At 39.0% G+C, this 25,322-nt stretch overlaps 1 protein-coding gene across 1 annotated transcript in view; it reads left to right on the top strand.

Annotated features, from left to right (window-relative positions):
* VPS13A (vacuolar protein sorting 13 homolog A) overlaps positions 1–25,322 on the top strand; it is a 259,167-nt gene that overhangs the window by 166,030 nt on the left and 67,815 nt on the right. The window contains 7 exon segments of the mRNA XM_038402638.2: positions 1,955–2,350; positions 4,665–4,769; positions 4,866–4,954; positions 4,956–5,010; positions 14,489–14,617; positions 16,236–16,369; positions 18,220–18,349. Of these exon segments, the coding sequence (XP_038258566.1) occupies positions 1,955–2,350; positions 4,665–4,769; positions 4,866–4,954; positions 4,956–5,010; positions 14,489–14,617; positions 16,236–16,369; positions 18,220–18,349 (1,038 nt within the window).

Here is a 25,322-nt window from a genome sequence, read left to right as displayed (position 1 = left end):
TCTTTACAATTATTATTTTGTATTATTCCAGTATATGCTGTGTAATTTGGTTGAAAGTAAACATTCTTTTACGAGCAGGCCTAAATAAGCACAGAAATGTTTCTGCTGCATTATCAGTTAAACACAACTATAGATGTCATAGGAGTGATGTTTGGTCTATTGGAGGAGAAACAGATACCATAGTATGAAAGAAGCTATCCTGAATTATAAATACATTAAATATATGAAATGTAGGCAAAGAGAAACTTCAACACTTTCACTATAGGTAAGTTTAGTACAGTACATATTAACTTTGCCAGATGAGACTCCATTTTTGACTCAAGTAGAACTGGATCCTAGTAACTCTCTGCAGCGGAAATGTGCAGGATCCTTTTTCATGTGGACTGTGACTGCCTCAAGAAACGGTAGCATCAATAAGTCTATGTCCTAGTTTATTACCAAAAGAAGGGCAATGGAAATTTAGAAGGGAGACACCAAAAATAAACATCCATTTTGATGTAAGTGCTCTTTATATTCAGCAAACAGACATGCAAATAATAAACAAGTCCTGTTCTGAGCTGTGTTAAATCTCACCCAAGTGACTCTCTCAAATAGAGACTTAATTCTAATATAAATAAGAGCAACAGATAGACTGTTTTCCATATTTGTCATTAAATAAAACAACTTCCAGAAACAGATTCAGTTAAAAAAAAGAATTACTTTTGCCTACCTCAGGCTGGTAACAGGTCCTTCAGTTGAACTCTGCAATGATTTTAAATTCCCTATAGATAATGGGTAAAATATTTTAACATTGATTTAGGAGCCCAAATCCCATTGAAAGTCATTGTATCTTAATTCATCCTTTTTCATCTTCGTTTAAAAAAAGTGGGATGGTTATTGATAGGTATTATTTATATAAGGATGACTGTTAAAAATGCAGAGGTTTTCCCCCTCTTCAAGCGAAACAGTCTTTTGACACAGAAGTGCTTCTTAGACTAATGTGAAATTTTCCTTTTTGGGGAAAGTGTGGAATGTGCTATATATGGCTTTTCAATACCAGGTGCACTTGATAATTAAACACATAAATTATAGCTTCCAGTGTGGATTCCAATCTTCTTTCAGATTTGAGATGCGAGTCATGGTGGTGAGTGATATACTGTTTTTAGTTCCAAATGATTTTGGCCATGCTAGAACCCTCAGTAACTTTTGATACAGTTTATCACAAATTGCTGTTTTGAATAACTAAGATATGTTGCTGGTCTTCCTTGAATTACAGTCCAGTGGTTCAAGTAATACCTTGAAGACAGAAGTTGTTTGGCAGTAAGGGGCAATTTTATGTTCTCGCCAAAGGATTTTAACAATTGTATTCAAGTATCTACTGTATTTCTAGAGTTCCTTGATATAGATATGAGGTCAATCAGTGATGATTATTTTTTCATTTCATATCAAACATATGGGATTTTCACATGAATATAAATAAAAGTTAATCCAAAATGAAGGAAGTTCACTATAACTAAAAAAACATGTAATTGAGTGATGACTACTAGAGTTTTTTTCCAGTGATTTCAGTAAAATGCTAAATCTCAAAATACTTTTTAATACGTTTTTCATAATCATTTATTAAATTATCATTTATTACTGTTGAGTGACTAAAAATGTGCTAAGGATTTCATAAACAAATAAGACATTCCCTGCCAAAAAAAAAGTTATATAATTAAGTCAAAGAAAAACAATATGGAGAGAGTCAAGGGAAGAGAGGCCAGAGAGGAGTAATAAGATTAAAGGATTGTTTATGGCACAAACTTAGTAATTAAGTGATATACGTACATGCTTTTTAAAATTTTGTCTATTCTGTACATCTAAAATAAACGTTTTTAAAAGGCGCATAAAAATGGCACAAAGTTAAACCAAGATGATGTTACAACTGTACATCTTGTCCCATGTGAATGTAAAAAAAATTTTTTTTTTCCCCTAGGGAAATGGTAACAAATGGGACACTCTAGAGGATGGATGTTCAACTCAGATTCATAATGCAGTATTGGATCAAGCTAAGCTGGAATTGCAGTTACTTAATTATCTTGATCAAAATTGGAAAAGCGAGTACCATATAAGAACTAATCAGCAAGAAATTGGCTTCATCACATTCTCTTGTATCACTGAAATGGATAAGACTGAACTAGATATTGCTGTTCATGTGACCTATACAACTGGACAAATGATCATAGCAATTCACAGTCCATATTGGATGGTAAACAAAACTGGCCGAATGCTGCAATACAAAGCTGATGGCATTCACCGCAAGCATCCTCCCGATTACAAAAAGCCACTTCTTTTTTCTTTCCAGCCAAAAAATTTCTTCCAAAATAACAAGGTACTGTAAGTGAATATTATTAATAAACTGACAGCTAAGTAAAATTAGCTGTCATCCTTCCTTTACCAATTGAAAGTTTTTCAGAACTTTGAAAACTAATAACAGCTGTAAATGTATCAGTAAAGTTTATTGTATTTACTAGATAGCATGAAATTAGTAAATTTGTGCACCAAGGTTTTTTTAATACAGCATTTTATGAGATTTCTTAGAGGTGAGAAATTTACCTATTTTTGGCTTATAAGTGAAGCAATAAAATAGGAACTGAAAAATCCTTTAAGGCGTGATGTATTACAATGGTCACCATCTTTTAAAAAAAAAAAAAAAAAAAGGCACGTTCACCAGCAATTGCCATCATGGTACAGGAGATACTGCAGGTATTTCTGTATTCTTGCAATAGGACATAGGAGCCAGATCTCACTTTGAGCACTTGCAATTTCCACTGACGATGAAAACTGCAGAGATCAGTACTTCATGATTTGTCACTAATTGTGTCTCTTGGATATTAAATTACGAAAGCAACCATTGGTAAATGGTATTTATTACTTTAATAATGGGAGCGCCCAGATGCCCGAATCAGAAATAAGGAGTCCCATTGTGCTAGGTGCTACACACACACGCACACACACACATGGTCTCTGCCCCAAACAACTTTCAGTCTTAAGGCCCTCATCCAACAAGCTGATCTCTATGAGCGCAATCATTTACCCATGCAGATCTCCTTTGAGATCCAGGTCTAACTGAAGATAAAACATGCTGTGTAAAGGTCTAGATTCTAAATGGTCCATAGTGGGTGAAAGATGATAAAAAAAACAGCTCAGCCTGTATCAACTTTGTTGAAAAAGAAACAAAAGTTGGAGAGCAAGACACTGGTACAAACTAAACATGTGCAAACTGAAAAACTGTGTTTAGGCTTCTAAGGCTACTAGTGAGGTCAAAGATGGGTGTAACAAGGAATTAATGGATTCTAGAAATGGAAGGAAATCTGTTTTTATTGCGTGGTGATAATGGGATGAGATTGACGCCATTTTTTTTGGATTTTTTTTTTTTTTGGAGGGATTACTTGGCAACTTGCTTAAGCATGGAAAGCACCATTAAAATGATTAGGCCATGATTAGAACAGGCCAGAGAGAAAAAGAGAATCACATGGCGTTACCACTTCCATCTGCCTCAACTAAATGTTCAGCAAAACCTTTGATGTTAATCTGTAGTTTTTGCCTTTATCTCTCCTTATTTCTCCTTTTTTTGTCTTCCTCTTTCTCCTTCTATCTGACCTAGTCAACCAAGACAAATCTGCCTTTTACAACACTGGTATGAGCCTGTGAACAAAAAGCAAGCAGTCTGATCCTAGTAAAAGTTTGTGTCTTGGAATGCCTGTTAAGATGATGGTGTATGAATGTAATTTCCCAGGAACTAGGTTGAAAGTGAGGAAGTATGGGAGATAGAAGACATTTTCTGTTTTTACTATTTTTTTCTTTCTCTTTGTGCTTTTAAGGTTTTTTTAAAGAAATAAGATGGGTCTAAACTACTACTCAAGACCATTTAAACTGACTTTTTCTTTTTCACCAAAATAAAAGGACAGTTAACATCACGTTTAATACTAAGAACTATCAAACAGTTTTAATATAGTCAGAGGAAAGGGGAATATGGGAAATCGTTAAAATGTGTTTTACTTAATCTTTCAGACTCCAAATCAGGGCATATCCCTACTCAGGGCAAAGCTTTAGCAAATGCTTAAAGTAAAGCTGCATAATGATGTTGCTTAAAAGGTTAACATATTTTTAGTAGTGGTTGTTACAGTGGGAGAAGCTGGTGATAAGTTCACATAAAACTGCAATTTACTGGTTAATGTTGTAATAGTTAAATAAGAATTTTAATCACCTTTAAATCACCGTGTTGAGACAGGTTTCAGAGTAGCAGCCGTGTTAGTCTGTATTTGCAAAAAGAAAAGGAGTACTTGTGGCAACTTAGAGACTAACAAATTTATTAGCGCATAAGCTTTCGTGAGCTACAGCTCACTTCCGATGAATGCATCCGATGAAGTGAGCTGTAGCTCATGAAAGCTTATGCTCAAATAAATTTTAGTCTCTAAGGTGCCACAAGTACTCCTTTTCTTCTTGTTGAGACAATCACCTTATTAATACAATAGATATCGTGTGTGTGTGTGTGTGTGTGTGTTTGTGTTTAAAAGAAATGATGGTAGAAAGAAGATGAGGATAACAGAGAGGATTAGAAGATGGTGGTTTGTCAATTTGGCTATTTTAAATGTTTTCCATTAGTTTTCATACTCTAATAAAAATGAATTTACTTTTTACAGGTGCAGCTTATGGTGACTGACAGTGAACTGTCTGATCAGTTTTCTCTTGATACTGTTGGTAGTCATGGTTCTGTTAAATGTAAGAGTCACAAAAAGGAGTACCAAGTGAGTATAATATGTATCTATCAAACTTCTAGATGTTAAAAAATATAAAAAATTAAGTGAGACTAACAAATTTTAAACAATTTCCTTCATTCACAGGTTGGTGTTACCATAGATAACAGCAGTTTTAATATTACAAGAATCGTCACTTTCACCCCCTTTTTTATGGTCACAAACAGAAGCAAATACTTTAGAAGTAGCTGAAGAAGGCAAGGAAAAATGGATTCCGATTACTTTTCATCAGGTAGTTTTTTAAAAATCAAACCCTAAATATTTGAATTGTACATAATTTCTTGCGTTTCTCAGGAAATTTTGACTTTTCATTTCTCACACAAAGATTGTCTTAATATTTCATATGCGATACTGTTTGGTTACCAGAAATCGGAGGGCCTGATTCTGATACCCTCACTTCCACTGAGAGTACCTTACTCTAAACTAAATTGTACCCTACCTTGCATGGCAGTGCAAGATTGGTAGGAGGCTTAAGGTACTTCCTACTTGTATCACAGGTAGCAGCACTTGAGGAGAAGCAGGCTCCACAGAATTGCTACATTCTCCCCCTATCCCTCACAGAGGTGGGTGGGGAGTGGGTGCAGCCTTTTTTCTGTTCCTCCCAATGTATGTGGTGGTATAGTTGTGCTGACATGTTGGGCAGTGTGCAGTTTACTCCTTCGCAAAGCAGCAGAAGACCTGGAGTCATGTTTTCTTATGGATTGCTCTAGGACCAACATAATGTATTGCCCCTAGCACATGGCAGATCATATAGTGATAATATAGCCTCTGTGAGTAGTCCTACGAATTTCAAAGGATTGCTTGCAGAGTAAGGTTTTACTTAAATAAGAGTACCAGAATCTGGCTATAAATGAATTGAAACCATATCTTACTGCTCTACTTATAGTAGTCACTATTGTTAAATGTAGAGTTTATACTTAATGATTATGGAAGAAAAATACAATTGAATATAAAATTGTTAAATCACCATTCCTCATACACAACATAGGAAATGCCACACTGGATCAAGCTGGAGGTCCATCTTTTTAAGTAACCTTTTCCTGGCAGTGGCCAGAACCAGATGCCTCAAAGGAAGTTGCTCAAAAGGAAAAAAAATTTCCTGACTTCCATCAATTAAAGATTGGCTTTTGCCTTGAAGTATGATGGTGTATTTCCATTCTAAGTTTTTTAAAACTCCTGTCTAATGTAACAGTTTCCTCATTATCCGTACAAATGTCCTTTTATGAATACGAAGCTCTTCCATCAGTGACATCTAGTGACAGTAAGTTACATGGGGTAATTATCCGTGGAAAAAATTGGATTTGTTAGTCTGGAAAAGAGAAGACTGAGAGACGACATAAGTTTTCAAGTATGTAAAAGGTTGTTAGGAGGAGAAGGATGAAGAAAAACTGTTTTTCTTAACCTCCAAGGATAGTACAAGAAGCAATGGGCTTAAATTGCAGCAAAGGAGATTTAGGGTTGGACATTAAGAAAAACTTCCTAATTGTCAGGGTGGTTAAGCACTGGAATAAATTGCCTAGGGAGGTTGTGGAATCTCCATTATTGGAGATTTTTAACAGGTTAGACAAACACTTCTGAGGGATTGTCTAGATAATACCTAGTCCTGCCATGAGTACAGGGGATTGAACTAGATGACTTCTCAGGTCCCTTCCAGTTCTGTGATTCTATGATTGTGTAAAAGATATTTTCTATTAGTTTTAAATATGCTGCCTTTCGTTTCATTGAATGTCCCCTTGTTGTCATGAGAGAATAAATAGGTTTATTTACCTTTTTTGTTTTTTCAGAATTCATTATTCTGTATATTATTATTTTGTATACACGTGTAACATATCCTCTCTTATTCACATCTCCCTAAATTCAACAGTCCCAGTCTTTTCAAATAAGAGGTTCTCAAACAGGGTTGTGACCCCTTGGGGGGGTCGTGCAGTTATTGCACGGGGGTTTGTGAGCTGTCAGCCTCCTCTCCCAAACCCGGCTTCACCTGCAGCACTTATAACAGTGTTAAATATTTTAAAAGAGTGTTTTTAATTGATAAGGGGATCGCATTCAGAGACTTCCTCTGTGAAAACAGTCACCAATACAAAAGTTTCAAGACTTCTGTCATTTTCGCTACATCTGTTTCTTTTTGAGAAAGAGAAACTAGAACTGATCACAGTGTGCCAAGTGTAAAGGCATACCGTTGATCTATTTAATGGCACTGTAATACTTTGTGTTAATTTTACATCCCGTTCCTTGTGAATGATAATGTTTCGTTTGCTTTTTTTACTGCTACTGCTGAACATTGAGAAGAGATTTTTGTTGCACTAATAATGCCTACATTTCTTTCCTGACTAGTCACTTTCATCTGCCATTGTTCTAGCCATTCACCCAACTTTCTCAAGTCATTCTGAAGTTCCTCAAAGTTTCTAGTTTTGATTAAGCTAAATGATTTTGTATATCTGAAAATTTTGTCACCTCCTTGATCATCCTTTGTAATAGAAAATTTAATGACACCAATCCTAGGGAACCTTTGAGCATGCCACTGTTAATCTTTTTGCCATATTGAAAATTGACCATTTATTCTGACTCCGTGTTTTCTCTTAGCCATTTTCTGATGCTTGATTATACTTGGTATTCTTGCCCAATGTCGACTTGTTTCCAGTTTGAGGGACCATGTCAAAGACTCTTTGAAAGTCCAGATAAAGTGTGCAAACTGGCTCTCCTTCATAGGCTGTTTTGTTGACATGCCACAAAATTCTAAAAGATTACAGAAGTGCATTTTTCTTTACTTGATGCTATTACTGGCTTGGCCACATCATATTGTGCTCCCCAGGGTGTTTTATAATTGGATTTTTATCAAGTATCAGAGAAAACACAGGGTTAGAATGGACCTTGAGTAGTCATCTAGTCAATCCTGAGGCAGGACCAAGTATACCTAGATCCTCCCTTGACAGGTGTTTGTCCAACCTGTTCTTAAAAACTTCCAGTGATGGAGATTCTACAATCTCCCTTGGTAACCTATTCCATTGCTTAACTATCCCTACAGTTTGAAAGATTTTCCTAGCATCTAACCTATCTCTTCCTTGCTGTAAGTTAAGCTGATTATTCAGTGGACGTGGACAACAATTGATCACCTTCCTCTATATAACCACTCTTAACATATTTGAAGACACATTATCTGGTCCTCCCTGTCATCTTTTCTCAAAACTAAACATACCCAATTTTTTTAACCTTTCCTCATAACTCATGTTATCTAAACCTTTATCATATTTTTTATTTTGCTCTCCTTTGGACTCTCCCCAGTTGGTCCGCTCTTTCTTAAAGTGGTGGCACCCAAAACTGGGCACAGTACTCCAACTGAAACCTCACCAATGCTGAGTAGTGTAGGATAATTATGTCCCATGTCTTACATACAGCACTCCTGTTAATACATCCCAGAATATTAGCTTTTTTTCACTACTGCATCACATTGTTGTCTCGTATACAATTGTTGCTTGACAAAGTCCATCTAATAAAGGAAGTGTAATCCTCTGTCTTGCAGACACCACTAATATATCAAATATAGGGTGTACCATCTTTCTCTATGGATGCTGAAAAATATAAAATGTTTTGTCATTCTAGCCATTCTGTCTAATTCATAGTATAATACAGCATCTTCTGAAGATGATGAAGCTTATGATATCCTGAACACTTTCCTCTGGAGATGTTATGTCTCCAGAGTCCAGGTTCAATACTCCTTCAGCTGTTCTATTTGCTTTTCCTCCTCCTAAAGCATCCTGCAAAATCATGGGAAACCCGTTTCTCTCTCTCTCTCTCTGTTGTACAGTTGGATCCATGCTCTTCAGATCCAAAGACTGAAATCCTCCTGGATCCATGTAGTGATTCCAGGATGGAGTTTGCCAATCAAGACAAAAGCCTATATTTAGATCTAATGGGTAAAATCATGGGTGATACGATCCTGTCCCAAATCCTTGTGTAGAATTGTATCTATCCTTCTGATAAAGGATCTAATTTGGTTCCATGTCTAGATACAAATCTGAATGATGCAAATGCAAGCAGTGAAGGGAGGGGCAGGAGAGGTGCATGAAAAACTCCAGTGGGCACTGCTGTTGTCGAACCTGCGCCAGTCAGAGTGTCCCAGGAGTCAGAACATATAGAGGACATTCAGTGAAAAAGCTGTACTATACTGGAGAATGGAAGGGCAACAAATGACCTTTTTTTAAAAAATGTTCTTGGGGATGATCCTGAGATCTAGAAAGCCTCACTTTGGTATCTGGAAAACCAGTGAGTCCAGTGCTGTTCAATATTTTCATTAATGACTTGGATGATGGAGTGGAGAATATGCTTATTCCAAGCTGGATGGGTAGTAAGGACTTTGGAGCACAGAATTAGAATTCAAAGTAACCTCGACAAATTGGCGAATTGGTCTGAAATCAACCAGATGAAATTCAATAAAAACAAATGCAAAATACTACACTTGGGAAGGAAAAATCAAATGCACAAATACAAAATGTGGAGTTACTGCTTAGATAGGGTACTGCAGTAAAGGATCTAGAGGATACAGAAATAGAAAGTAGAAACCTTTTAAGCCCTGCAGTAAAGGATACTATCGGTTACACCATCTTTTGGAACTCAACCTCAGTCTTTTTTTACCTGAGGACAGAGGACTTGCACATCAATCGTATCTAGTACCTGGCCCTACCTCATTTGGAAACAACCCGTTCCAATTCTACGCCAGTGGCAGTCTATAACATCAGACAGGAGAAATCTAGAAATTATTTTCAGCAGATACTTTTATCAAATTCAAAACCCTGTCACATGAGAGCCTGCTGATAGTCGAGGTTATCTCCCTTCTAAAAAGCAGGAGCTACAAAGGAGGTGCTGCATATAAGTACAGAGGAAAGGGTTTTTATTCAAGATACTTCCTTATTTTAAAACAGGGTGGGGGAGTCTTTGTCCCATATTATATATGAGGATGCTAAATGTATTTCATTGAAGATTTCGGTTCTGCGTGTTCATAATTTCCTTCCTTTCTATACAGAACTGGTTTACTGCTCTCAATGTAAAGATATGTATTTCATACTTCAATAGCCCATCCATCAGAAATGCCTGCATTTTATTTAAGAAAGGACCACTTCCACTACAAGTTCCTTCCCTTTTGTCTTTCTGCTGTACCAAGTGTTTTCAAACAGTGTCCTTCCATAGTGGCTACATATCTGAGAAAGCAAGGGATTTTAGTCTCTCCTTGTCTAGACAATTGGCTAGTCACAGCATCATCAAGAAAGTAGTTATTGGATATAACACAGATTTGCTAATATAGATCCTTATACAGCACCTATTCAGTATATTTTAGAGTATTTGCTACATCTTCAAATGTCTAGTCTCTTGCTGTCTTTTGTTCGGGTCCATCTCTTCACAGTTTCAATACATCTTGTTCCTATGGATAATAAATCTGTGTATGTTCATTATCTGGTTAAAAGATTTCTAAAAGGACTAATTTATATCTACCAGTTTGAAATCCTGTTCTCATCTGGGATCTCAATATAGTACTTGCTCATCTCATGCAACACCCTTTTGAACCTATGGGGGAATATAAATTTTGCCATTGATCCATTAAAACAGCTTCTATAATAGCTATTACTTCAGCAAGGAGAAAAAATGAACTTCAAGAATTGATGGCTTGGCCACCATTTACTGTCTTTCATAAGGACAAACTATTGCTATGTCCCCAATCTAGGTTTTTACTTAGTGATTTCTGAGGCTCATATAAATCAAGTAAGTAATTAACTGATACTTTTTTCTAAACTTCTTAGTCATGAAAAGAATGCTAGACTACACACTCTGGATGTTAAAAGAGCTTTAGTATACTCTTTGGACAGAAATAAATATTTTAGACCAATTCCCACCTGTTCATCTCTTACACAGATGGTCAAACTATCACTACTCAAATTTTATCTAAATAGGTTAAACATTGTATACGAGAAGTGTATGTCAGCATCTGTTCTGCTCCACAAAGGGGTTTTAGCACATTCTGCTAAAGTGAAAGTAGCCTTTATGACTTTTACTAAAAACTTGTAGGAAGTTGCAGGATAGCTATGTGGAGCCTCATTCATACTTTTACTAAAAACTATGTTCTAGACTTGGTGTCTAGCTGAGATGCAGAGTTTGGTGAAGCAATTTTCAAGTCCTTATTCAATTGTGACTCCGTGGTGCACCTTACAAGGATTAGTATACTGCTAAGCAATCTATCCCAGATAGGAATATGCAGAGGAAACACAGAAAGGAAATGAAGGTTACTCACCTGTTGCCAGAGTTCTCCAAGCTGGACGGCATATGCATATTCCTCTCCATCCTTCCCCTCTTCCTTGGGGTCATACTTAACAAAGGACCTGAGGTCACAGGGGAAGGAACTGAGGCAGCCAGAACATAATGCCCCCTTTTGTGCCCTCGTCCTCCAAATATTCACAAATACTGAGAGGTGCGGCATGTGAGTGTTCCAAATGTGCAATAGTAGTTAAGGTTCTGTTCAAGTTGCACTGGTGGAAGCATCCCAAGAGTGGGAGTACGCAGAGTCCATGTTGAAGAACCCTAGTTACAGGTAAGTAAGCTTCAAAATTTGTAGCAGCTCAGCCACTTCATTCTCGAGTTCCTCCAAACGTCTTGGGTATTTACTACCTCGTCCTGAGCTCACTTGTTGTTCTCGAACTTACCCATTTGTGCCAGCTCCTCCTCTTTTGACACCTTTGCTCTGACAATGCCTCATTTTCTTTGTCACAGCCTAGCCCAGTCCCACTCTAGATGGTCACCAGTCTGTAAGTGGACTCAGTCTCTGGACTCCACATGCTTCTAGCTCTGGGTTTCTAGGGTGTGTTCACAGGCACAGACTTCTTGTCTGAACCCTTTTTTGGGATGTGGGACTCTGCCGTCCAGTTGCTCGAATTCATTAAACCAGTGCCTCTGACTTCCTGAGCCCCCAGTTGCTTACACATGCTTCCAAAGTATTTCCCACCTAGTTGTGGGCATTCTGTCTTCTAATTTAGAGACAACATGGTAGGCAAGCAAGGAACATAGGTTTAGCAAAGGAATTTCTTAACCAGTCGCTTTATTCTTAAAAAGCACTGGAGTTAGCAATACTTGTAAAATAAAAGTCCTGAGACACACTCCCTCTCCACCACAGTCAGAACTCACCCTTTCATTGATTCTCAGGTTTTGTCAGAATTTCAGGGTGGGCAGAGTTTGTCCTGCCTTCTCTGTCTCCAGCCAGTTCTTCTTAAATGTGGTGATGAATGACCTCCCGTCTCACAGAAATTACCCCCTCTTAAATAGTCTCTCTCCCTTTCACCGTGTGCTCAGGCTGAGAAGCTGCAGATTCCCTAGCCATGCTGGTGCCCCTGGGTAGAAAATCCAGTGTGCTGCTGGGATTAGGCCAGCAGTTGAAATACAATCCAAGTTGATGGCTCCACATTGCTCTATGATGGGATGGATGAATTCAGTACATCACAATGGCAAGGTTAGATATGCCTTCAAAACATAGAAAAAAATGGAGTTCCTTGTATAAAATGAAGATTACAGTTTGACACAGTCATATCCCACACTGTCACATTTATTATCATGTAAAGAGGAGTTTTGGCATAAGCATGACCTTAGCATGCTCTGTGGCTAAGACAAGTGCAAAAAAAAAATTTGCCTAGTTTTTCTCCAAGTCTTCCTTATCCTTAATTGCCACCATTACTCCATTTTGCAATTTTCCTGCTTCTGATATATGAAACAACTGTCTATCAACTTCTTTGTTTTGGGCTATTTAATCTTCAGATTTCCTCTTAGCTTTCCTAATTTCCATTTTATAGTTTACCTTTCCATCTTTACATTTTACCTTTCATAGTTTAGTTTCTTTTTGTTTGCTTCATGAGAATGAATTTCCATTGCCTGTAGCATACCTTTTTGACTTGAATAACCTAGTCAGTCTTGCTATTTAACTAATTTTTTTTCTTGTCTTCCTGCTTCCTGGGGTCTGAGAATCTATGGGAGAAGGAACTTGATTGCATGGTAAGTTAGTGAACTAGCCCTTCACTGTTGGAAATTTGAGTTCAGATTGTTGTAGGGTCTCACAAAATGTCAGATTGTTGTAGGGTCTCATCCTAGTACTACAGTTCGTATTATTTTCCTTTTGAGAGGCACATTACTGAGATATCAGATGTTGCAGGTATGTATTCAAAGAGGAAGCATTTTCTGGGCAAGCTTGTTTAATATCTGTCCAAACAATCCCTGGCTCTTGATCAGTCTCTCCTTCCATAAGAACTAAACTCACCGTAAATTTTAAAGGTATGCTTTTTAAAAGTCTAAATATGCACGGGACTCGAGACCTCACTACTATTCCCAGCTTTGTTAGTGACCTTCTATAAGATCCCGGTCAAATCATTATACCTTTCAGTGCCTCTTTCTCCTCTCCCTCTTTGCCTGATTTTCTATTTGAAAATAAGTCTCTCTTATGTGATTGTAGTATCTAGTACAATGGGGCTGTGATCTTGGTTGGGGCCTTTATGTATTACTGAAATATAAAAATAATGAAGTGCAACAGTCGACTGTTTGACAAACAGTGAAAGAAAGGAATTAATTACACTGGTAACAAAACATGCTGTACATACTTAAGGAAAAGGCAAGTCTAATTTTAAGTATCTTTATAATACACTATATAAAATTGGAAAATATTAAAAAAGACACTGGGTGAGACATTGCTAATAAAGAACAATGTGCAGGGTTGGATTTAATTACACAGTCCAACAGGAAAGGTAAGTATAAAAATTCACTAATATGCTGATACCTGACTTAATTTGCCTATTTAGAGATTTGAACATATAATAGATTTTTACCACTATACTAAAGTGAGATTTTTGTCATTGAGTGTCACTGTTGAAGCTGATAAATAATTCATAATTTTTGGTAAAAGAGATACCGAGGTTCTTAAATTAGAATGTCTTTTGCATATTGATAAGTCATAACCAGTCCCTCAGAATTTAGATGTCACACCTGTGTACCAGCTTTCAAGAATATATAGCTGGGACCTCCTCAGCAACAAGGAGAAAGACATACCTGGCCCCATACATGTTAAATGGACTAAACAGGAAATTGATGGTTAAAAATCAGAGCTTTCTTAATATACTCTAAACTTTAATTCTGTTTTCCATTACAGGTGCTGTTCTCTTTTGAAATGCTATATGCATTGGCCTCCTTTCCTTTTTTACCATTAGCTCCTCACCCCTCCTAATTTCCACTCCCTTGCTCTAGCATAAATGTTCTGGGTTCCTCTCAGTTGATCCTTTTTAGATTAGGTAACATTTAGAAAATCCTAACAGAGCTCCATATTCATTTTACAGCAGTTAAGATGAAAGTGTTTTTAAAAATAAATATTTTTTATTGCTGCCGAGCACTGTAGGGGGCTGAGACTACAGCCTATCATGTCGACTGATATTGTTTCATTGTTTCCTTGTATTCCCCCATTGGTCTGTCTGTATTCATCGGCTGTTTCTTGTCTGGTACTTGCACTGTAAACTCCTTGGGGCAGGGACTGCCTTTTGACCTGTGTTTGTACAGCATCTAGCACAATGGAGTCTTGGTCCTTGATGCTGTAATCTAAATTATAGTAATAAGAAAAGTGCCATATGAGGGCTGCATAGTAGTTTTCCATTATGATTTGTATTCATTTGACTATAAAATTGATTATTTTATTCTAGTGCATTCCCTTTTGGCCTGAAAATGATTCAAATAAACTACTGATTAGAGTTGAAAATTCCAACATTCCCCCCAAGATGATCTGTTTTAATAAGCAAGAAAACTGTACATTGCTGTATTTGGACAATAAGGTAAGTGATTTTTTTATGGAATTATAGAAGACAACATAAATCTATACTCTACCTCCTCCCATACGAAACTCTTCTCCCCTTCCAAAAACAATGGTGTATTCCAAATGTATATAAAACCTTCATATAAAAAAAAGAGCCTGTCAAATTGAAATGTTGGCTATTTTGAATATTGACTGGGCTTCATGCCTGTCTCATTTGCATTAGTTTTACACTGGTAGAACTGTATTGACTTCAGTGGAGTTACTCCTGATTTATAAATTAAATCCTATTTAAATGAAATCAGAATCAGGCCTATTGTATTTGCTGCTAGAGTTTATTCCTTTAATTATCTCTCATGTTAAAGTTTTCACTTACTTACTGAAAGCAGGTAGGTAATGCTCCAAATTTTATATGTCTGCATTTTTGCAATTTACCAGTTCACTTTTGGCCCAGGTGTAAGTGACTTTGTTATCTTGATGTCAGGTGAAGGTGGAGGAAGGAGGATTGTAAGCTAGATACTCAGTTGATGTAAAAGGCAAGGAGCACTGTTTAAGTCAGTGGAGCAGTGCTCATATATCTGAAGCTGAGGATCTAGACCACAGTGTACAGAACATTGTTAGGATCCTGTAAAATTAACTATAACTTTTACCACTTTGTTTACTGTATCTGAATGGAAAAGTTTTATAGAACTCAGGATGTGCTGCAGGACTGCTACCTGTACTACAGTTAATGATTAAGAGTGGGTTTGATTCTTATTACTGAATATTTATTTGAAGAACTTTTTTCACATACAGCTAAAAATTTTAAACTCAGTAGTGGCTTTAGGAAACATGAATACAGTTAGAGATGTATGGAAAATAAAGGCCCATATGCTTCTAAATTAATTTCCCATATTAAAAGTGATCTTTTGGGGACAGGCTACATTTCAGTTTAGCACTGGCTTATGTTAATTGAAAATATATAAAATGTTAGAAGTAGCCAGTTTATAACAGCCGTTGTAGTCAGTTGCCCTATTTGTAGATCTATCCATTGCTTTTTCATTTTGTATGTGGGGGGACATTACTGATTGTTATGGTGGCTTTTTGAACTTTATATATTTTGAACTTCCTACAGTGCATGTTTTATTATCTTGAGGTTGCACAACAGAGTCAAATGAAATTAAGCATCACAAGAGCTGTGTTCATAGGCTTAAGGATATATGTTTGTTTACCACTGGTTAGTTTGTCTGGTAGAGTCAGTCTTATCTCTGCCTAAACAGATTGCTATGGGGTGGTGTTCTTCAGCTTTGTTGGGGAGAAGGTTAGGCATGGCCTTAACAAAAGCATATTGTTTAGGTCAGAATGTACAAACTTGTCAAACATGCTCTGGAGTTTAAATGATCTAGGAAAGGATTGCTCTACCAGCAAATAATTTAATTATTTGAGGGTGTAGAATGCCTGTGTAGTCTCGGAACACTAAATGCATCCTTTCTGTCCTGACTTTCCATATATGATCGGAAAATATAATAAAAGATTAAAACAGATGTTTGTGGTTTAGCTTATGGGGATAAACTTTTTTATATTGTAAAAAGTAAATGGTATTTTATACATTAAAAGGTTTATCACACCACAGATACTTACTCTTATTTCATATCTGATAGCTTGGTGGCATTATAGTGGATGTTAACCTGACCGAACATTCTACAGTAATTACTTTATCAGATTACCATGATGGTGCAGCTCCATTCCTGTTAATTAATCATACCAAGGAGGAGATGATTGAGTATGGGCAGAGGTATGTATGTAATGTTGTTATAAAACTCTCCATAGCATAGAGGTTCAGACTGTATATATAAACTTACATGTGCATATATGCTTACAGTGTATGGGTTACAGGGTCACATACATGTGCGTGAGCACATATATAATTGTGTGTGTGAGGCAGAGGAAGAACATGCAATTTGTACACTGTATGTATATATACACCTGCAAGTTTTCTATAGTGCTGTGTACTGTCTCTCAAAGAGCTGTGAAAAATGTGATTTTAAAAAAAACCAAAATATTCAGCATGTTTCATGAGGTGGAGATGTACTTGAGGTGTGTAACATAGATGATATCCTGTTGTTGGATGGGATGGATTGTTAATGAAGTAGTGTTGTGTTGTCCATGAGGCATGGAGCTACAAGAAGAAGAAGAAAAAAGAGATGGTGGTGTGAATAGGAGACTTACCTGCAACCAAGGAGAACTGGGTTCTATCCCTCGCTTTACACAGACTTGCCACATGATGCTGGGCAAGTCAGTAAAACCAAATTGTCTCTCACAGCCACTCATGCATGTACCTCATTTTCTGGGTGCACAACTTGCAACATGTTGGGCCTGATATTCGTAGGCAGTGAGCACTCACAACTCTAGCTGAAGTCAGTAGGGCTGTGAATACTCAGCATCTCTGCAAAATGGCGCCTTTTAATGTTTCAATAGAAGCACTGAAAATTAATGAACTGTTTTGAAAATTGTAGTTTGCGGTTTGAAGGTGTGCAGTTAAGATCGAAGATAGCTGTTAGTTGGACCCAGTGGCTATAGGCACCCTTTGCTGCAAAAACTACATGAATCTTGCTGCTTTTTGTTTGTTTATATTTTTGTTGCTTGTTGAATGAAGTTGTGACATTTGAACATATTATTTCTAGCTTGTTGAGATGTCTTTCAGGAATCCCCCATGCAATTTTAAAGATAGATAAAGTTCTTTACCCAAGAAACAAACAAAACAGTATATTATAATGGGGAAAGACCAGTTCCTAATAGTATTACAACATACTGCGCTAGACATACCCCTAGCTGTGTCAAGGCTGAATAGATCTGTAAAGCTCCTACGTTTTTGCAGATATCCATAGTACTGAGACACTACAGACTAAACCTTCGTGCCTCAGCCAGCAAATTCTGCGGTAGAGTTGCTCCAGGTAGTTGCATCTATAAATACGTTGTTTTTCTCTAGAAATGTTTGTGTGATAGTACTCAGCCTAGATTTCCTTTATGATTTCTAAGCTCTGCTTTCTGCCTTCTTGTTACTTATTTGCCATTAGTAACCAATAAGTGGAGATACTATGAAACAGAACGGAAATTTTACTAATTAATATCAAGTAGATTTCATACCATTTCTGGAATTTGAATAAAATAGATACACAGGTTGACCAAACACAAATGAGGTTTTAAAAGGAAACAAATATAGGCCATGGATAAGAGTTACTAATACCTGTATGAGAAGTTCATTTATGTTGTTAATAAAATATTTTTAAAAATTATAATTCCACTAAGCTGAACTATCCCACACTTCATAAAATTATAAATATGTAATACAGCTTTAATTACTCTTCTCAAAAGTTTGTGTGTGTATGTATTATTTACACACTGTATATTGCCTTAAAGTTCACACTTCTATAGTTTAAAAAAACAAAGTGAAAACCTTTATTAATGTATTCCAAGTGGAATATTGCCAAGAAACAGGAAACCCACAAAGGATAGATTTGATATTATGAAAGTGAGAATAAATTAACAGGTAAGAAATGTTGCAATTCTTTGATTGGTTTGTTAGATTTTGAGTTTGTTGTGTAAAAAATCATTGAATATATATTGTTAATCATTGTTTTTCAGTTCTCTCAATGTGATGGAAGACTGTCTTATGCCAAATAAAGCAGTATTGTACACCTGGGCTGATCCAGTAGGCTCTAGAAAGTTGAAATGGAAATGTGGAAAGTGCAATGGGGAAGTAACACAAAAAGATGTATGTGTACTGTTTAACATAATAGAACTTTTACCAGTGCTATCTGTTGATATTGTATTTCTGTATGTTAATTTTAGGCCCCAGTATTGCCCTTCTGATGCTCATAATTATGAAAGCAGCTTTCTGGCACAGACACTAGCAGACTGGCTGTATTTTATTTATTTACAGACATATTTTTCTAAAAATGGTTAATTGATGAAGGTACCTGTTAAAATGTGGTTTGTATTTAGATGGCTAAGTATTCAAAAGTCAGAAATGTTGATATTAAGGTGCCTGCCAACCTAAGTTCTTTCCCTTGTGTTATGCATTGCAATAGCCTTTAAATACATGATCTCAACAAATAGAAAAACAACAACAACTGGGTTTGTTTTTACAGTCTTAGATACACACTATTAGAAGGTGGTATACTTGTGTATTGTTCTGCAGGTATCAGACAGTCCACGAAAGTCATTCAGTCTTGCATAACCCTGTTGTGTTTAAGGCATGATTCAGAGCCTACTGAAGTTGATGGAAAGACTCCCATTCACTTCAGTAGGCTTTAGATTAGGCTCTTCCTGCACACTTCTGAAGATGCACCTTACAGGTTGTAGGATAAAGTATAATACATATTGTATTATTTGAAAAATAGTATGCAATCTTTTAAATTTAAGTGCTTCAGAGTATACGGGAGCAGCATTTAAGCTTATTCATGCAATCTTAACTTTGACATTTTCTTTATTTTAATTGCTTACAGTGTAACTGTAATGTCCTCCTAGCATGGTGGTTGTTAATGAAATTTTTTAGTTTGTTCTTATTTTAAAATAAATTCCAGGGAAGTTTGTTTGACACCACTGGACCACTCTATTTTGTGGAGGAGCGCTGATTCACTGAGTTCAATATCAATAGTTTTTTTTTTTAGTTGTTCTTGTAGTATCTTGTAGTCTTGTAGTATAGGGTATGTCTACACTATGAAATTAGGTCGAATTTATAGAAGTCGATGTTTTAGGAAGCGATTTTATACAGTTGATTGTGTGTGTCCCCACTAAGCGCATTAAGTCGGCGGAGTGCATCCACAGTACCGTGGCTAGCGTCGACTTTCAGAGCATTTCACTGTGGGTAGCTATCCCACGGTTCCCACAGTCTCCGCTGCCCATTGGAATTCTGGGTTGAGCTCCCAATGCCTGATGGGGCACAAACATAGTCACGGGTGGTTTTGGGTACATGTCGTCAGTCGCCCCTCCCTCCGTGAAAGCAACGGCAGACAATCATTTTGCGCCTTTTTCTGTGCGGATGCCATACTGCTTTCAGCAGACAGTGCAGCAGGACTGCTAACCGTCGTCATCGAACAGCCGCTTCCGCTGTAATTCTCCTCTGCTGCTCTTGTCTCGATAGCAAATTTCTCCATGTTGGCTGTCATGGCCTCCCGCTTCTGCTGCAGCTCTGCTCTCCTGCTCTCATGAATCCACCTCACAGGTCTTCTAGTCGTTCTCTATAAATATCTATTCCCATGACATCCGTCATCAGCCACCGCTTCCGCTGCAACTCTGCTTTGCTGCAGACGCCATACCATGGCAAGCATGGAGCCTGCTCAGATAACCACGGCAGTTATGAACATTGTAAACACCTCACGCATTATCCTGCAGTATCTTCAGAACCAGAACCTGCAAAAGCAAGCGAGGAGGCAACAGCAGTGAGGTGACGAGAGTGATAAGGACATGGACACAGACTTCTCTCAAAGTACAGGCCCTGGCAAGTTGGACATCCTGGTGGCAATGGGGCAGGCTCATGCAATGGAATGCTGCTTCTCTGCCCGGGAAACAAGCACAGACTGGTGGGACCGCATAGTGTTCCCAGTGACTGCGAAACTTTCGCATGCATAAGGGCGCTTTCATTAAACTTTGCGACTTGCCTTCCCCTGCCCTGAAGCGCAGGAATACCATGATGAGAGCAGCTCTCACAGTTCACAAGTGAGTGGTGATAGCCCTCTGGAAGCTTGCGAAGCCAGACTGCTACCAGTCAGTCAGTAATCAGTTTGGAGTGGGCAAATCTACTGTGGGACCGCTGTGATCCATGTAGCCAACGCAATCACGGAGCTGCTGCTATCAAGGGTAGTGACTCTGGGAAATGTGCAGGTCATAGTGGATGGCTTTGCTGCAATGGGATTCCCTGACTGTAGTGGGGCGATAGACAGAACGTATATCCCTGTCTTGGGACTGGACCACCTTGGCAGCCAGTACATAAACCAAAAGGGGTACTTTTCAGTGGTGCTGCAAGCACTGGTGGATCACAAGGGACGTTTCACCAACATCAGTGTGAGACGGCTGGGAAAGGTACGTGATGCTTGCATCTTCAGGAACTCTGGACTGTTTGAATGGCTGCAGCAAGGGACTTACTTTCCAGATCAGAAAATAACCATTGGGGATGTTGAAATGCCTATAGTTATCCTTGGGGACCCAGCCTTACCCCTTAATGCCATGGCTCATGAAGCCATACACAGGCACCCTGGACAGTAGTAAGGAGCAGTTCAACTATAGGCTGAACAAGTGCAGAATGGTGGTAGAATGTGCATTTGGACGTTTGAAAGTGTGCTGGCAGAGTTTACTGACTCGATTAGACCTCAGCGAAACCAATATTCCCATTGTTGTTACTGTTGCTGTGTGCTCGACAATATCTGTGAGTGTAAGGGGGGAACATTTATAGCAGGGTGGGAGGTTGAGGCAAATTGCCTCACCGTTGGTTATGTGCAGCCAGACACCAGGGCGGTTAGAAGAGCAAAGCAGGGTTCCCCTGCCCTGAAGCGCAGGAATACCATGATGAGAGCAGCTCTCACAGTTCACAAGTGAGTGGTGATAGCCCTCTGGAAGCTTGCGAAGCCAGACTGCTACCAGTCAGTCAGTAATCAGTTTGGAGTGGGCAAATCTACTGTGGGACCGCTGTGATCCATGTAGCCAACGCAATCACGGAGCTGCTGCTATCAAGGGTAGTGACTCTGGGAAATGTGCAGGTCATAGTGGATGGCTTTGCTGCAATGGGATTCCCTGACTGTAGTGGGGCGACAGACAGAACGTATATCCCTGTCTTGGGACTGGACCACCTTGGCAGCCAGTACATAAACCAAAAGGGGCATCTGGTGGATGAGGGGAGGAGGGCAGGACAAGGGCAAACTGCACTTCAGAACTTTTTGAATGCCAGCCTTCTGTTGCTTGGACAGTCCTCTAGGGTGGAGTGGTTGGGTGCCCAGAGGGCGCCTCTCTCTTCTCCCTCCTAATTTGCCTCAACCTCCCACCCTGCTATAAATGTTCCCCCCTTACACTCACAGATATTGTCGAGCACACAGCAACAGTAACAACAATGGGAATATTGGTTTCGCTGAGGTCTAATCGAGTCAGTAAACTCTGCCAGCACACTTTCAAACGTCCAAATGCACATTCTACCACCATTCTGCACTTGTTCAGCAGGAAAGGCAGCAGGAGCACAGACCACCACTGCAGCCCCTGTGTAACCAACTGCCCTGCTCCCCAAGTTCCATAGCCTCCTCAACCAGACACCCAAGAACACGGGGGGAGGAGGGAGAAGAGAGAGGCGCCCTCTGGGCACCCAACCAAACCCACCACCCTTGATTCACTCTACTTCCCTGTAAGCCAACCGACCTCCCCCCTTCGATCACCGCTTGCAGAGGCAATGAAGTCGTTGTTTCAGATTTATGCATTCTTTATTAATTCATCACACAAACGGGGATAACTGCCAAGGTAGCCTGGGAGGAGTGGGGAAAGAGGGAAGCACTGGGTAGGGTGGTGGATGAGGGGAGGAGGGCAGGACAAGGGCAAACTGCACTTCAGAACTTTTTGAATGCCAGCCTTCTGTTGCTTGGACAGTCCTCTAGGGTGGAGTGGTTGGGTGCCCAGAGGGCGCCTCTCTCTTCTCCCTCCTCCCCCCGTGTTCTTGGGTGTCTGGTTGAGGAGGCTATGGAACTTGGGGAGCAGGGCAGTTGGTTACACAGGGGCTGCAGTGGTGGTCTGTGCTCCTGCTGCCTTTCCTGCAGTTCAACCACATGCCAGAGCATATCAGTTTGATCCTCCAGTAGCCTTAGCATTGCATCCTGCCTCCTCTCATCATTCTGCCACCATCTATCATCTTGATCGTGCCACCTCTCCTCTCGCATGTCCCTCCTGTCCTCATGTTCATTTTGCTTTCCTGGACTCTGACATTGCTTGCCTCCACGCATTCTGCTGAGCTCTTTCAGTGTGGGAAGACTGCATGAGCTCATGCAAACATTTCATTTTAATTGTGTTTTTTCACCTTCTTATCTGTGCTAGCCTTTGGGATGGAGATGATAGTTGAAACATTTGCAGCTGTGGGAGGAAAAAAAGGGGAGAGTATTATTTAAAAAGACGCACTTTAGAGAACAGTGGGTAGACTCTTTCACGGTGAACCAAGCTGTTAACATTACATAGCACATGTTCTTTCAGTACATCCCCACACACCAAATTCTCTGGGATGATCGCTTCACCCCTACCCCCACCGCATGGCTAACACCGGGGATGATTTCTTTTCAGCCACAGGCAAACAGACCAGCAGGTCCAGCCACCTCTGAATGTCCCCTTAATAAAATTACCCTATTTCAACCAGGTGACGATGAATGATATCACTCTCCTGAGGATAACACAGAGATAAAGAATGGATGTTGCTTGAATGCCAGCAAACACCAGGATCATAATCTGCCGTGCTTTCTTATGCAATGATTCCAGACTACATGCTACTGGCCTGCCGTGGTAAAATGTCCTACCATGCAGGATGCAATAAGGCTGCCCTCCCCAGAAACCTTTTGCAAAGGCTTCATGGAGATGTCCCTGGAGGATTTCCGCTCCATCCCCAGACACGTTAACAGACTTTTCCAGTAGCTGTACTGGCCGCGAATGCATCTCAAGTCTTCAGGGCAAATTAATCATTAAACACGCTTGCTTTTAAACCCTGTATTATATTTACAGAGGTACACTCACCAGAGGTGCCTTCTCCGCCTTCAAGGTCTGGGAGCCCTTCTTGGGAATGTTGGGAGGGTATTGGCTCCAGGGTGATGAACAGTTCCTGGCTGTTGGGGAGAACAGTTTCATCCTCCTCCTTTTCATCATCTTCCTCATCCCTGTTGCGTGAGATTCCCCCCTTGCAGGAGTCCATGTACAGGGGTGGGGTAGTGATAGGGGCACCACCTAGAATTGCATGCAGCTCGTCAGAGAAGCGGCATGTCTGGAGGTCTGACCCGGAGCAACCATTTGCCTCTCTGGATTTTTGGTAGGCTTGCATGAGCTCCTTAAGTTTCACGTAGAATTGCTGCGGGTTCCTGTTCTAGCCTCTGTCCTTCATGCCCTTGGAGATTTTTTTCAAATATTTTTGGCATTTCGTCTTTTGGAACGGAGTTCTGATAGCACGGGTTCGTCTCCCCAGATAGCAGTCAGATCCAGTACCTCCCGTTCTGTCCGTGCTGAAGCTTTTTTGCGATTCTGGGACTGCATGGTCACCTGTGCTGATGAGCTCTTCATGGTCACCTCTGCAGATGACCTTGCTGTGCTGGCCAAACAGGAAATGAAATTCAAAAGTTCCCGGTCTTTCCTATGTAAGTGCATCTGAGTTGAAAGTGCTGTCCAGAACAGTCACAATTGAGCACTCTGGGATGGCTCCCGGAGGCCAATACTGTTGAATTGCATCCACACTTCCCCAAATTTGACCTGGCGATGTCGATTTCCTCTTTGGGGAGGAGTACCGAAATTGATTTTAAGAGCTCTTTAAAGTCAACAAAAAAAAAAGTGTAGACCAGGGCCTAGAGACTTCATCCTTAAGTTCTGTAGGACTTTTCCATAAGGGAAGAACCAGAATATCAATTGTTGAAGTCTTAGGAGGTGACAAAGAAAGGAAAGAAGCAAAGAGAGACAAAGCAAAACAATTTAGTGACACAGGTTTTCAAAGTATGCAATATTGGAGACGTAAGGGCCAATTGTCATTTTCAGAATAAATGGGTAGTGCTACGGGAATTGTGAAACAATTGTGTTGCCATTTTCCTTTATTCAGGTAACTTAGTATTGCTAGTTTTGTTATACTGGGGTCTTGCCTTTGAGAACAGGGTAATTTTTAGTGTGTGGCAGCAAGGTCCACATGGATAGTTAGTGCATGACACACTAGTGCAAGGTAGATTTACAACCCAGCTTGCAGCACACTGACTGTATAGACAAACCCTGATTTCACAATAGCACTGTTTGTGTTAGTAGAGTTTTTGGATTTAATAGTATTATTTTCTAACATTTCTCCAAGAATTCAAAACCTGGTTCTAAAATTCTAAAACTACAAATTTCAGCTTATTTTTTGCATGTTAAGATCAGTCTGTTATAGGAATTATCCTTTAAACTGCTGAGACAAATAATAAACCACATATTTAAAACACAGAACCGTGTTATACTCAATTTTAAGTGCAAAACTCTTGTATAAAACAATAGGAGTTTGTACAAGAATGGAGAATAAATTGTCTGTAAGAACCTTACTTATAAAAACCGTGACAGATTCTTAGTTATGGAGACCTAAGACAGTTGCCAGAAAGCTCTTATATATCCAGAGCAACCAATCATAATTTAAGATATTATTCCATTTCACTTCTTGAAGATATGGAAATACTTTAACATATAAGAATATTTTACACATTCTGGTACGTTAATATAATGAAAACAGATTTTTTTATTTTAATCACCTGAACAGAAATGTTTTGTTATAGAGGCTATACTTAACAGTACTAATGTATAGTTCACTTTTTATATCTGTTATGCTAACTGTTCTGTTGGTTTCAGTTTTATGCTTCTCCAGTGAGTAAATATAGATTTCTTCTTCTTTTCATTGTTTCTAATAAAGCAGAAACAAATATTAACTTCTGATGTGTTTGCCTTACTTTAATCAATGATCAACATGTGCATAGCTCGCATAGGGGGAATAATATTTGCACTTATACATATGT

The sequence above is a fragment of the Dermochelys coriacea genome, chromosome 5, assembly GCF_009764565.3.
Source record: "Dermochelys coriacea isolate rDerCor1 chromosome 5, rDerCor1.pri.v4, whole genome shotgun sequence".
NCBI classification, from domain to species: domain Eukaryota; kingdom Metazoa; phylum Chordata; order Testudines; family Dermochelyidae; genus Dermochelys; species Dermochelys coriacea.
Note: the sequence above shows the minus strand (reverse complement) of the source record. Positions and strands in the feature narration are given on the sequence as shown.